The sequence below is a fragment of the Mus pahari genome, chromosome 11, assembly GCF_900095145.1.
Source record: "Mus pahari chromosome 11, PAHARI_EIJ_v1.1, whole genome shotgun sequence".
NCBI lineage: Eukaryota > Metazoa > Chordata > Mammalia > Rodentia > Muridae > Mus > Mus pahari.
The window spans coordinates 8,624,914-8,639,621 of NC_034600.1; the positions used below are offsets into that span (position 1 = coordinate 8,624,914).

The 14,708-nt window shown below is 34.8% G+C and overlaps 1 protein-coding gene across 4 annotated transcripts in view; it reads left to right on the forward strand.

Annotated features, from left to right (window-relative positions):
- Mctp1 (multiple C2 and transmembrane domain containing 1) overlaps positions 1-14,708 on the forward strand; it is a 595,681-nt gene that overhangs the window by 303,327 nt on the left and 277,646 nt on the right. For 3 of the 4 annotated variants that reach the window (XM_029544133.1, XM_029544131.1, XM_021208516.2), the window contains exons 5-6: positions 1,928-2,039; positions 9,756-9,794. In XM_029544133.1, the coding sequence (XP_029399993.1) occupies positions 1,928-2,039; positions 9,756-9,794 (151 nt within the window). The remainder of the gene's footprint in view (positions 1-1,927; positions 2,040-9,755; positions 9,795-14,708) is intronic. The other variant, XM_029544132.1, reaches the window with a different exon arrangement.

The following is a 14,708-nucleotide window of genomic DNA, read 5'->3' on the forward strand; positions in this document are numbered from 1 at the left end:
GAGAGAGAGAGAGAGAGAGAGAGAGAGAGAGAGAGAGAGAGAGAGAGAGAGAAATAGAGAAGTAGAGACTGACCATGAGCATGTAGAGGGAGGGGGCACAGGGGAAGGGGAAGAGAAGGGGAAGGGTCAAGAGGAGAGAGCAAGAAGGCAAGAGAGCAAGAGAGAGAGGAGAGGGCAGCCCCTTTTATAGTGAGTCAGGCACACCTACCTAGCTGTTATCTGGTAACTGTGGGGTGGAGACGAGACAAAATGCTTACAGTTTTAGACTCTCAATGAACCTGTTGTTCTAATGAACCTGTTGATCTAGTGACAGATAATGAATGTCTAGCTAGATAACTAGTCTAGGAATGATGACTTTAAGTAAGCAGAGCACAGAATGCAGAAAGAGAGTTAGAAACTAAGGCAGAAGGTAGAGGGCAGAAGAAAGGAGAAAGAGTAGAAGTAGAACAGCAGCTTTACAGAGATGCAGAGCTGAGCAGATGGAGAGAGAAGAGGATTAGAGCAGAATTAAGTAGGCAGGAAGAGAAAAAGAGATGAGAAGGAGCTGCAGGGAGAGCAGAGGCAGCAGGCAGGCCTTTATTGTAATGAGACAAGTTTCTTAATTCATTGATCAATGAAAGGTAAGAAGCTTTCGCTTTATGCATTAAAGGTTGAAGCTTATTTTTAACCCAGAATGAGTGAGTTCTTTCTGTGCTGGTGCTTGCTCAGTGAAACCTGTTCGTGGAGGTGTTTGATTTTTCCACATATAAATATAGCTGTGTGTGTGTAAGTATATAAGCATGATATAAGTAACTAGGCACAACAGGAGTGTATGAAGATTTATGAGTGTGTGTACATGAATGCATGTGTTTATGCATATTTACCTGTGTAAAAGTTTTTCCTTTTGCTAGTGTGGCTTTCTTTTCCTGATTCAACAAGTTTTGTTGCTCCAAGCCTCCTGCTCTCCTGGTCACTGAGGATTCCAGGCAAGAGAGAAAGAAGCCTCAACAGTTTATCCTTTACTTAATCCCCTTCATAAGCAACAGGGGACCTGCAGCTTCTGACATCAGAGTAACTTAGAGTTAAGACAAAATTAAAGTAAGAGTTAAGTTTTCTAGCCCTTAATAAGCACAGAGAATTAAAGTAAGACTTAGGTTTATAGTGCTAATCAAGCACAGACATTTATAAAGTAAATAATAGAGAGATAAAGAGTTAAGTTTCCTCAGCACTTAGTGAAACATAGAACAATAAGAAAGAGTTAAGTTTTTAGCACAGAACAGTAAGATAGAGTTAAGTAGTAAAATAAATCATAGAGAGTAAAAGAGAAAAGAAGCCAGCCTTTATCAGCCACAGAATAAACAAGAGAATGTTAAGTCTCTAGAGGCTTTCAGCTTCCGTTCCAGCATCTAGCACAGTTAGAAAGTTACAAGGCCGAGATCATCAATATCTTGACCTGCATGCATCCAACATCTATGCCCACTTTAGCTCCTTCCCCATGGCAAAGGGAACCCAGCAGCAAGTTACATTTTATATACTTTCTCTTCTCACACCTTCCTGTTTATTTTAAATAATATCCCTTCTCAATAAAAAAAGCTATAAAACTATGACCCTCATTCAGTTGCTGGGCTTAGATATATGGAAAACAGCTGAACTTCATCCTGTAAACTGAGAGATCATGAAGGGGGTTCAGAGATCTTTGAGTAGTGTTATTTCTTTTAGCAACTTTCTAGAACCTCATACCATGAAGAAATTTACCCAATGAACTCAAGCGCCTCCATGGGCATGCAGCTTATTGGATGAATTGAATACAATGGTAGGATTTCGATAACAACAAATACTGTACTAAGAAATCAAAAGAGTAAAATTTTTCTTAATGAATTATTGATTAAGATAATTTTGGATTTAGGTACACAATGACTATTCCTAATCTAGATGTTTTATATCACAGGTCCACAGATGTCACCTTAACTCTGAAAGACCCCCATTATCCTGACCATGACCTTGGAATCATTTTGCTGTCAGTCATCCTTACACCTAAGGAAGGTGAACACAGGGATGTGGTAAGTCTCCCAGATCCCTGGGCACAGTAAAAGCTCTTCTTGCTCCCACTTGCTCATGTGCTCAGAGTCCCCTTAGGATACAGAAGTAATAATAAAGAAAAGATACAAACAAAATTCTAGCCTGCTCTTGGTTTCTGTGAGTATTCTGCATTTCACTCATCCATGCTCATTGTGTTTCTTCATCTCAAATCCCTGAGCCATGCTCCAGATCAGAACCTCTTGTGTAAATAAGTACATTTATACCCTTTTATAATTTTAGTAATCAATTTCAGGCATGTTACATTGTAGGCAAATGTTAGTATTTTTTCAGGGAATACATTGATTAGTGAATTGAATATTTGGAATTTCACATGGAGACATCCAAGACTATTTTGACTATATCACCAAATGGGTCATAACAAGGAAAACAAGGTAAAATTATAACAGAGTTTCTGCTCTCTGGTGTTTACTGGATAAGTGTGGCCTCTTCACATTCTCAACGGCTTTCCATATTGATACTTTCCATATCTCTGCACTAGCTATTTTTCCTTCCTTGTACACCGTGCTATTATGAGAAATGAGGAGGGCTACAGAGGAGGCTGTGACTTCCACACTACTGAAGGAACCTGAAACACTATCAGGTGTGGCCCACAGCAGTAAACTTTCTGCCACAACTTGCCAGAGATGGTTTGTTAGGCTCAATATTCACTTATACACCTGGGAAATACACATTTTCTATAGTAGGTAAAATTGCTAGAGGTTACCCAAAATAATCATCTGTAACACTTATATTCCTGTTTTAAAACCATGTATCACTCAAGTTTGTATATATTATCTATTAAAAGATATTATTGACATTTTAATCAAGATTATAGGTAAAAATAGTGAATCTCAAAAACTTCAAAACTGAAGGGTTTTTTTTTTTAAGTCACCTAAAAAAATTGACCACTTTAAGGAGAATTCCTTTAAATCCTTAAAAATTAAACAATGGTTATAATAGTTCATGTGTGTTACTTAAAAACACTATTTATAGGAAAATCTTACTACATAGTACCTGCTGTGAGAACATATAGCACCCTCTGTATGTAGAGTGTGGCATGGTACAGCTCAGTATACATGTGCATTTGAGCAGCTGAGGAAAAGCTTGTTCAAAGAGTACTATCGTTTATAGAGAAAGTGTTTCAGTTACAAGTCACCAGTAGCACAAGCCAGGAAGTAAATCCTAGTTTTCCAGTCCATAATTAGGAGTACATTTTAAATTTTCATTTTTTTACTTTATTTAAATAATCCAGGTGCTCACCAGAAGCCTATGGTAAGGCAGCTACTATGCTAGTATTTAGGACCCATTGGAAATAGTGTCCAGTGACTCACTGAGAAAAACAGAAGATGACAGCTAGTTTGGTGTTATGAAAGAAAGACAAATTTATGTGAAAACAAAGCCAGGAAATTTGTTCCTATCTGTGTAGGTCTAGGATTCTCTAAGGAAGTAAAGTCAATGCTGAGGTAAGAAATAAAATAAGAACTAAAAGGAAACAAACTCTGGTGGGAGAGAGAGAGAGAGAGAGAGAGAGAGAGAGAGAGAGAGAGAGAGAGAAAGAGAGAGAGAACACCATGCTGCATGCTACGGAGTGGAAGAGAAATGCCTAAATTGTGGAGAGCCTGTTGTCCACGGTAAGATTTGTGAACTTTATCCAAATACCAATGAGGAATTATGGCAAGGTCTGGAAAGGGAAAATGACGTGATTGTATTTGCCTGTAAGAAAAAAAAAAAACTTACCTCTGGTCATACATTGTAGAAAATGCACTAATGTGCAGAAAGATTAGGAGACTGTTGAAAACTCTATTAAAAGATAATGAGGCTCTAAGTAAGAGTCCTCAGAGGTGATGTGGAAGGGTATTGGAAGGTTTGCCTGTACGAGGTTAAAACAAGTCAAGACAGTTTAGTGATAAACTGTTTTGGTTTTCTTTGCTAGTTTAATTCAGGGCAGCACTTCATAAATGAAAATAACTAGCCCAAAGTCTTGTGTATCTCCAGACCTCCCACCTGCAGTATTACCAAAGACGGTGTGGCTGGCCTTCTGGTGATTTGGGAGAGTTGATAATGGATAGTCTGTAGAAAAGAACACTTTAAGAGGCTCATCAACATGAGAGCTTAAGGGATGGAATTAGTTATCAAGATAACAAAGGAACTTTTGAGTTCCTCTGATTGAGAGGGAAGTGGTAGTATTGGCAAGGATACTTCTCACATTACTTATTGTCAACAGTCCTTGAAAAGACCTCCCAATGGCTCAAATTTACATCGCAGGCACAATGTATTCCTAATTAAAAAAAAAAAAAAAAAAAGTAGCAATCAAGAGGTGATAGTCAGTGACTTCTTACATACGAATGAGAAGAAAATCAAATGAGAATGGAAAAATTATTCATCACAATGCCATTTAATTTGTCTCCTTTTCCTTCCTCTTCATTGTTTATCTCCAGTTACATTCACCTTTGACGCAAAGATTTTCTCCCAAAAAGTGTCAAGCTATTGCCATAACTCAAATTACTTTGACTGTGTTTCAAGGATGTCCTTGCTGCCAGGTATTCCTCATTCACAGCCTTACCTCATGCCTTCTATTTTCAGAGTCCCCATTTGTGCTGAATTCTTCTGTTGTCCGTGTAAGAGATGGGCACATCCTTCCATGCTGTTATCAATTCCCCCAGTACCCCTTTTCCTCAGAGAAATAAATGACTAAGGCAGAGCTAAGCAAGGCCTGACCAGGTCAGTCATGGCAGGGAGCACTCCCGGACTTCTCACCCTGACCTTGGTCACACCCACGGAGGGAGAGAGAAAAGTGAACCCAGTGGCTATCCTAGATAATCCTTATGATTGCATTCAACAGCAAGGTATGTGCTTGGCAGTAGAGGAGCAAGTTAGGATGGACAGAAAGCTAAAATAGAGAAAATGAAAAAGTCTACAGGGATCTGGTATTTTGGCTATTCTAATATCCTATATTTTGTAGAAATATGAGTTTCTAAGTATACTTATCAATGTAGAAATGTTTGAGATTTTGCTTCTTATTTGGCCTAAAGATTTGTTCTATTTATACCTTTTCAGACTCTTTATATCAGTTATATTTATCAATAATACTTTCTAAAATTTGAGATTCTGAACAAAACCACAAGTCAACATCTATTTTTTAAAAAAAATTACAATGGAATAAGTAGTCAGCTCCAAAGAGTATGAAGTCCTACCCTTTATATCAATGCAGATAGAACTGGACAAGTAAGTTAAATAAGGAAAATGTAATCAATCAACAAAGTTCATCTCATAGATCTGGACAGGAGATTGCTGATTACATGAAACTGGGACCAACTAATGGGAGAAAAGGATGGACAAATATTATTCAATAACTAAGTTACAGTTTGAAGCAAGTACTTCTGATATGCTGGTACACAGTAGGTGACTGTAGAAATCAACAACATACTAGATATTTTAGAGGGCTAAAAGAAGAGATTTTACGTATTTCCACTAAATGGTAAATGTTTTCAGAGATAGATATGCTGATTTGAGCAACAATGCATACATGTTATATAAACATCTAGGGTTTATACATATATGTAATTTATATAAGAATTTAAAAGAATTCTTTTCCTACTCCCAGATGTCTGTAAGCTCCTTATCCCTTTAAGAGTTCAGCGATCTACATCTATTCCTACAATATTTACGAAACCAATGAACAGTGTTCCAACAGGCATCATATGCTCTCTCACTGGAAACTTCTAGTCACATAAACTCAACCACAGTTTTCCTTTCAAGCCCAACCTATTATCAGTGTCACCTTTGATGCTGAAAGTATGCTTTTATTTCAGCTAACCTCTGATCTATATGCTTTTTCTCATGAAGAAGGGTGTATGTACATGGTACATTTATTACTATATGTGTAAGTCTGTAAAATGGTCTTGTAATGACACTCCTTAAAACTCAGTCTAGCATCCTATACCTAGTGAATGTTCAATGTCTTATAAGGAGGAAGTATTCTCATGTCAATTTTATTCCAAATTTCATATTGAAATCCTTGAAGTTGTTACAAATACAAATATCATGATTAAGTAATGATCTAATTTCCTTTGGTAGATTCTTAAAATTAATGTTTTAGAGATTGGCTATATTGTCCTTCTCAGAGACTTCTGACTACAATGGATAGACATGGCATTTCTCTTTTCTTCCTTGGGCAATATATCTAGTATTAGCCAAGTATGGTCTGGGACACATTTGACATGTCTTGTTTAAGAACAATCAGAGATCCAATATATCTTCAACTTAATTTTCCGATTTTAAATGTAGATCATACCACTACTGTGAAAGTGGAATGCTGAACTTTCACAAATTGCCCAGGAACAACTTTTATTCAGAAAAAAAAATTGAGCTAAAATATTAGCGATAGAGTGCTTCATAGTTTTTGTCAGTGTGGCTGATGTTTAGTGCGGGAATTAGGGTGCAGTTGCTCCTCCAAACAGAACAACACGAGAAGAAAAGTTCTGGTGTTTGTTTTTTTGCTTATTACCTCAGAAATAATTTATTTTAGGCTTTTGGGATAGACTTTAGGTCAACACCAACACATTTCTTATCTCTATGCTTATACAATTTTGCTAAATATTTTACGTGAATTAAAATGAAAAATTGATGAGTTTCCAAAGCCTAAACAAGTATGCCTTCCTAGTTAACAATCAAGTAGGAAGTAGAGTATCAACAATAATAAAATGTGATAAAACTAGGAACAGAACTGGAAGTGCATGCAACTTAGTGTTATAAAACAAGATTTCAGCTATTTTTTGAGTTCCATATGCACCATTAAATAGTAACAGTGTACTCCATGAATAATGCAGTTGTGATAATTTTTTCTTGTATGGATTGCCACTTCTAGAAATCAGTCAAACCAAAGAATAAGTTGAATAAAATATTGTCCTACTTACTAAAACTTTGATAACAATAACATCTAATTATAGTAATTTAAGATGTATGGAAGGACAATGTATTTCATCATTGCCAATATTAAAATCTTCTGCACTGGGTACATGATTGGGTGAATATTTAAAATTTCCAGATGTGAACATATATGTGTACTTCTTTGTGAGTCCCCAGCATTGTGTGTACAAGAAACCAAAGGCTCCATGGCATCATGTGGCTCTAATGCATGGCACAACTGTTGTTTCTGTTTTGACTGCATGTCCTGTCTTGAATCTGAAAAAGTATGTAATGCATATATGTGTGTCCCGTGGTACTTTTGCTAGACAGTGTGTTTGAGTTCTTTCTGGCTCTTTTTCTAGCAGAGTTCAATACACAGCTTTCTTCCTTGGAGAATTTGTGACATAAAAGTGAGTTAATTTGTGTTACACACTCTCTTAGATAACATAGATCTACAGAATGCCTGGATAAAGTTGAAAATTGGAAAGTCCTCAGAAACATGTGAATTGATACTATGTCACCTTATATGAGTTAAAAACAATTTTTTATACATTGGTTTAATTTTTATATGTCTTATAACTTTTATACAATGTTTGAAGACATATCTAGTTATGAAGTGTTGAACGTGTAAGTTTTATAAGATGTGTATACTATTTATTCTATGCTTTTTTTGTATGTATATCAGCAGGGTAATCTACTAAAATTATAACAACAAAAGAAAGCTAAAAATGATATTTCAAGTCTTTTAAAAGCAATTGCTTCTACAATTCTATCATCGGCTGTATTCTTATGCCACTTATCCTTATTTTGGCTTCAAGAAAGGTTGAGCTGTTAATGAAGAACTGGAATGGTGCTATAGTCATAGACTGGCACCCTCAAACCCTAACTCATGTTTCTCAGCTGAAGTTATAATCATGGATCAAAATATAAACCTTTTATTTCTAGAATGTTCTTGGTCTTTTATCTGTAACATTACTCAGCCTGTCTTCTTTAATAGCTTGTAAAGATGGCAATGTCAGTAATTAGTCTATTAAGTTCATTTGTTTTTTAACTTTTCTATTGAATTACTGTAATTGAAGGTTTTTTTTTAAACCCACGCCTATCTTTCTTAATGCACTCACCCCCTTGATAGCCTAACACTTCTTTTAGAATGAATTTTATAGGATCCTTGGATATTTAATGATGCTGACAAATGACCCTAGTTAAGATATTTTAAACTTCTCTCTTTATTCTAATTGATCTCACTTGTTTTTTACTCAAAATATTTTCTCCAAAAGTTTCCATGTTCAAATGCATTGAGACTCTATTTTCTGACAAAATTGAACCTTGGTTATTGGACTCTTGATTGGGGAGCGTTTGCGGATATGCCTAACTACTGAATAATTTTGTTGCAGATAATCATTGATGATATGAAGGTAGTGATTGTGTTATTATTATTAGTGATCATCAGGTGCTGTTAATAATCACTCAGCTAAGATCAATAGCAAGTATCTATTTTGTGTCTACAATGTCTAGCTCTCCAACACAGTGCTTGAATGTGTTGCTTCAAAATGAACTGTATCTTAACTCTCTTGTAGTATTGATAACAGTACTTTGCTGTTTCCTGATTCTATTTGAAAATAAGGGCATAGGATTTTTACAACATTTGGAAATCTGTAACTCATTCATGTTTTTGGTCAATGGACTTTATAAAGACAAAAATAAAATAAATGTAGCACTGTCTTTGTGAATGTGATGAATCTTCTATTTCCTAGTCTAAAGTTGCTACATAGTTCCATTCCCCCTCTTCCATTCCCTCCCCATTAGGTCAAAGATGGTGTGGTCTTATGTGAAAATACTATCTATCATCTATTTTTATGAGACCTGAGTGCTTTCTAGAATGGATCCTTTTCATAAGGAGTTCTGATGTAAATGATAGAGCTCTTGACATTGAAGCAGTTCCCTAACACAGACAGAGCAAGCTTGACCCTAAATACTCCCCACTTTCCTTGTCCTCTGTCTTAAAGACAACCATAAGACATGATAGGACAAAGAGGAAGGTTTACATATAGGTACTTAAGGAAAATGATTAATAGTAAATAGAAGAATTATTTAAATTTGAGTGAGGCTTTATGCTTTACTTTATATATACAAAAGCAAGAGACCAGTGATCTTAACAACTCTCCAGAAGGTTAAGTTAAGCATTTAGCCAAACTGACCTCTCACTGTGAATTAAGCAGAATATTATAGAGGATACATTTTAGTTAAAAAAAAATTAACGAGCCTTTTTCTGAGTTGGAAACATTGTAGACAACAATATAGTTGATAATTAACTAAATATGGCCAAAGCAACAGTTTTATATGTAGGTCAAAGAAAAAAAAGTTATATGCCCAATTATGGAAACTGTATTCTAAACCTTCACCTCCAAATAGGACAATTTCATGAAACTGAATTTGTATTATTAATTCAGAATTAACTAATTCCAATTCCAAGTCATCCATTATATTTAAAATACATTTTAAATCTCATTTCTTCAAACAAATAATGCAAGTGAACTCTCACCAGAAAGATTGCTTGAATGTTAAAGTTCTCCCTCTCCTTTCCCTCTTCCTTCCTCTCCCTTCCCCCCTCCCCCTCTACTCCCACCCTCATATGTATGTGTGTGTAAAGCAGTCTCCTTTTGTATAGTTGTTGCTAGAAATATTTTGTTGTTAAAAGGACCAATTTAATATTCCACTTCCCCTAAAAACAATGGCTGCCCTGTTCAGTACTGGATGAAAGATAATGAAATGCTTTATTTCATTTACAGACAATGCTAATGAGGAAGAATTGGAAAAGATCCAGTAAGGTAATTCTTAGCATGTGATCTTCGGCTTTCCTTGTTGAGAAGACTGTTAGCTGCTTTTCCAAATCCTTCCCATCCCCTTCCAAGCTGTACCACAAAGTTTCATCATTGCCAGTTGCTCTTATTTCCCTCCTCATAATCTTTAATCAAATCATGCAATGCCTTCTAAGTCAGTAGGAACCTCACTGGTGCAGAGCACTCAGACCATTCTCCTGCTGTTCTCCGATCACTCTCCAGCCTCATTCACAGCATCCAGTCTCTACTATGTGCACAACAGGGTCTACAAAATCACTCTGCTCCAGAATGGAAGTGATGAACTGGGGCAAGGACAACTCCAGACAGAGGGCCATAAACATTCTGTTTTGTTTCATGGAAAATTGAATATGGACTTTTTAAACTCATATGTTCTGTCATGGCTCCTTAAGGACAGTTCTCCCTCAGTACCTCATCTCACTCCCAGAACAAGAGCTTTCCATATTCTTCTAAAGATATGTAAGGCACATAATAAGCTTTTAGTACCTTTGGCAATAGCACCACTCTTGAACATAAATATCAAGATGAAACTGAACTTTTATATGACTGTGCTTTGAAACAAATCAGATTTCTTTGGTAAAACTGACATTTATTCAAATTTTTACTTAAAAGGTCAATATTGCTTTTAATAATTCTGATTTTTTTAGACCCTGGAACATTGGCAATCTTTCTTTTTCCACTCTGATCAAATCATGCTGTTACTTGTTATGCAATTTCATCATCTTCCCTTTTGGGGGGAATTAAGAAAATATGTATAATAAGCACTGTTTTGTGTTACTATGGTGTCTGAATCTGTTTTATAAAATGCTTCTTATGTACAGTTAGCCACTTTCCAGTTCTTAGACTGCTGACAACAAGGAAATCATTCGCCAAAAGACCAGGACTCAAAAGGCACATACTGGAGAAAGTTGCTGAACATTTTTGAGAATTCACTGTGGTCTCATTAAGCAAAATAAAGCTTCAAAGACTTTTAAATAAATGTTGTATTGTTTGCCTTTGGAACTGTGCTTTAGAATTAGTAGTATATTAAAAGAATGTTGATTTTAAAATATGTGTGAAACTTTCCTCATCCTGTGTTTCTATGATGATATATTCGTGTAAAACCCTGCTAACCCACAAACAGTTAGCAGAATTAACTCTTCCAAGTGAGTTTAACTAGGACTGGATAGTATAGAGTATTTGGCATTAATTAGTATGAATAATCTATTTTATTGAAATATGAAAAAGAGAATAGAAGTGTTGTTTTGACTGTGTATATTGACAGCCACCTGAGGTCTCAGCACTTAAGAGGCTGAAGGAAGTCCAGCTTGGGCTCGACAGGAAGACCTATTCTAACATATATTCAGGTAGAGAAGTAGGTAGGTAGATAGGTAGATTGATAGATAGATGATAGAGTCTAAGACATTTAACTTCTTTAAAATAATCTTAATAATACAGTACAAATAAATCCACATAATTTCCTTGAATCTATAAAAATTTAAATGAATAATAAATATATTATTTCCATTATTTTATATTTAAAATTCTTAGTACTTTATACTTAATTATTAATTTAAACTTTGGAAGTTGGCCACTATAGATGCAAAATGCCTATGTCTACTTCACAACTCTTTTAAGTACTTGACAGGTTATATTTTGTACAAGTGTTAATATTAGACTAAGGGATTTTTAAATTTGGTACATTTTAGATTTTAGAAAGAACATGCTTAAGCTATACTAAAGTACAAGTATTGATATTTTTAGTAGTTAGTTTTTTCATATTATATAACTATGCTCACCATAGTATTTTCCTATAGATAAAAATTATTTTCTTCTCTGGATTCTCAGTTTATGTGAATGAAATCTCCTCTTATCCTCAAGCAGGTCTTTAATATAAAGCTTTTCTTTGAGCACCAAGGGTGCAAAAGAAAAAAAAAAATCTGAGAGTCAAACCTTCCTAGTAAAGATTTGCACATAGCCAGATGTTGCTATTTCCAGTTATCTGTGGCTCAGAGCTTTTCTGTCTTCTCTTGGTTTCTTTCAGAAGTAATCTAAATATAGATGCAGACAGGAAAGTACTAAGATGATCATCTTTTTGTCTCACAAACATTTCCCTTGTATATGAGGTTAAATAGCTCATAGAATTTCCCATCATCTAAATATCCGTTGGTCATTTCAGTATCTTCATTTTATATGGTGAGCTTTTAATTCATGTTTGGCTAACACAGGTCTGCAAGTAATAAATTCTGTCATGAAAATATTTGTGCTACTCACATGTTGTGGGACAGTATTTACTACTGAAGAATACAACCGTGTTCCTGAGGACATGGGGCCTCATAAATATTATACAAGACAAGTCATTGTGAGTACAGCTGTTGTCACATTATAACGAGTGTGGAAAATGCATCTACATGGACCTGTGCAGAGCAAGATGTAGAAATACGGGCTAGATTTTTATTGCATGCCAATCAGTAAATAGTAAATCTCACAATATCTCCTTTTCTGGGTGTAGTAACATCCACCAATAGACTCATTGTGTCTACCAACTCCACTTCCCATCATTCACAGTTTAAATTCTGTCTCACACTTGTCTGGAATAGAAGTGTTATTTTAAGAAGAAAAATCAGTGTCTTCCTAAACTCAGGCAAGTAGGTAATTATTCAGGCCAAAGAGCTACATTTATGTCACAAAATATATTTTGGCAGCGAAATCGTAATGCTTTGAGTTGCTTCAATACTTTATTCTTTAGAAGAAGCCTATCATTGATTATTTAAGGTTAAATTATTAATCAAGAAAATTCCATGAGCTCAGAATATATATATATATATATATATATATATATACATGTGTGTGTGTATGTGTGTATAGTCAAACAAAAGAAATGGAAATGAAATAGTGAAATAATTGTCTCTCTCAAGTGGCTTGAAGTTTATTCAGTGCAGCATGTGCCCATGTTTTAACCCAGAAGAGAGAGAGAGGTTATAGTTTATCTGTAGTTAGGATGAATAATAATAAGCAAGGTACTGCTAAGCATGCTTGTGGATGAGGTAGAATCATGGTTTCAAGTCAGCCTGTAGCACATAGTGAGACCTTATCTTATGTAAAAAGCATACATGTTTTCAATAAATTACTTCAATTGTCCAAATAAATATTATGGCCAAGGCCTCATGTCTAGCTGAAGTGCTATTGACAGTTAATGACTTCTTAGTGAGATTCACTTTTCTTTGTGTATGTGGCTTCTGATTCGTTGCTCAAACCTCAGTGAATGGCCACACCCTTTCATATATGGCCAATAGTAATTGGAGTTTGTGAGATATTAAGTAAAAAACCAACCAACTGAACAAAAAAAGGACAATTAGTTGGGAGGAACATTTGATGGGTTCTGGGAGCAGCTGGATATAGGTGGTGGGGGTTGGTAATGATCAAAATACATTGCTACATGTGTGAAATTTTTAAGGAATAAAACAAAACATTATCTAAAAGAAAATTATAGTGTAATCATATAAAGATATACTTGTCAAAATTTTAAAAATTTTTAATTATTCTCTTTAAAATTAGGTCCTTTGGATAATATAATCTATTGTGGTGGTATCTCATTACTAGATCTTCTGCTATTTGACAGCCTACATCTCTTTTAGCAATATATCTTCTTATAAAGATTTTTATTATAATCACTTAGCATGATTTTAATGAAATATGAAACACTTTATCCATTGGTAGAATGAAGCAATTTTAATAAGACTTCTGGCAAAGATATCATTAATTGAAACTAGGGAACACTGAGCTCTGTAAGGCTGCAGGGCATAGTTAAATTGGCACCTTGCATGACATATTAAAAATGACTTGTAAGTGCTTTAAGTAAGGGACAGAAACAGATGACCACATTTTAAGTGTCACACATAGGCAGACGTAATGAGAAAGGTATTAGTTACCTGTTACCAGGTTCTCTCTACTAAGACCTCGTGTGCTGATAAACAGGAGATTTTTAAAGAAGAGAACAAGGGTTTTAACAATGAAAACTACTGGTAGGAGACTCTCAGCTTTAGTGTACCAGTGATAGTCTTGTGCTTATGTCTGGACATAATGATTTTATGGAAGCAAATATTTCTTTAAAATTCTTTACTTTGGCAAAAATTTTATTCCCAGCTCTTTTTAGAAATACTATAAAATAATTTTCAGAATTTATTGTTTTGAGACTCTAAAATGAGACAGTAAACAAATGAACAGCAATAAGGAGTTCTACTATACAGCATGTATTTGGAACTTGATTGTTAGATTTACTGTTTATTTACTTTATAAATATATATTAGTGTGATATTTGATTATTCCTCAAAGTACATAGGTAGGTCTTATATTGAAATGATTTCTTTGATGTCTTTACAATATTTCATCATAGACATAAAATTAGATTGTATGTACATTAATTCATAATGATTGAGATTTGCGATAACCATGACATTACATTTATTTGAGTGCTTTTGTGGCTCTTTCTGGAGCAAATATGGATAATCTGGTATAAAGTCAGGGGATAACATGTAATCCTGAGCACAAAATGGAACTCACCAAGCTTGCATCCCAAGTCTAAGATGTTTAATGCATGATTGCCAATTGACCTTTGCTTACTGATGTGTCAACAGAATGCCAATCAGTTTCCCCATGATCTCTCCTGAGCTGATTAAAAAGGGGAAACTAATATATCAAATTAATGGAGTAGAAAGTTGCCACATAGACGTATATTGAATCATAATGAAAGATGATTAGTTAGTAGGTAGGTAGATGGATGGATGGATGGTAGATAGAAAGATGATAGATAGAGAGATAGATTTATTCATTTTAAGTACTTTAAATACTCAAATGAAAATAAATAATTCATATTTTATAAGGGCTTTTTTTTTTTTTTTTTTT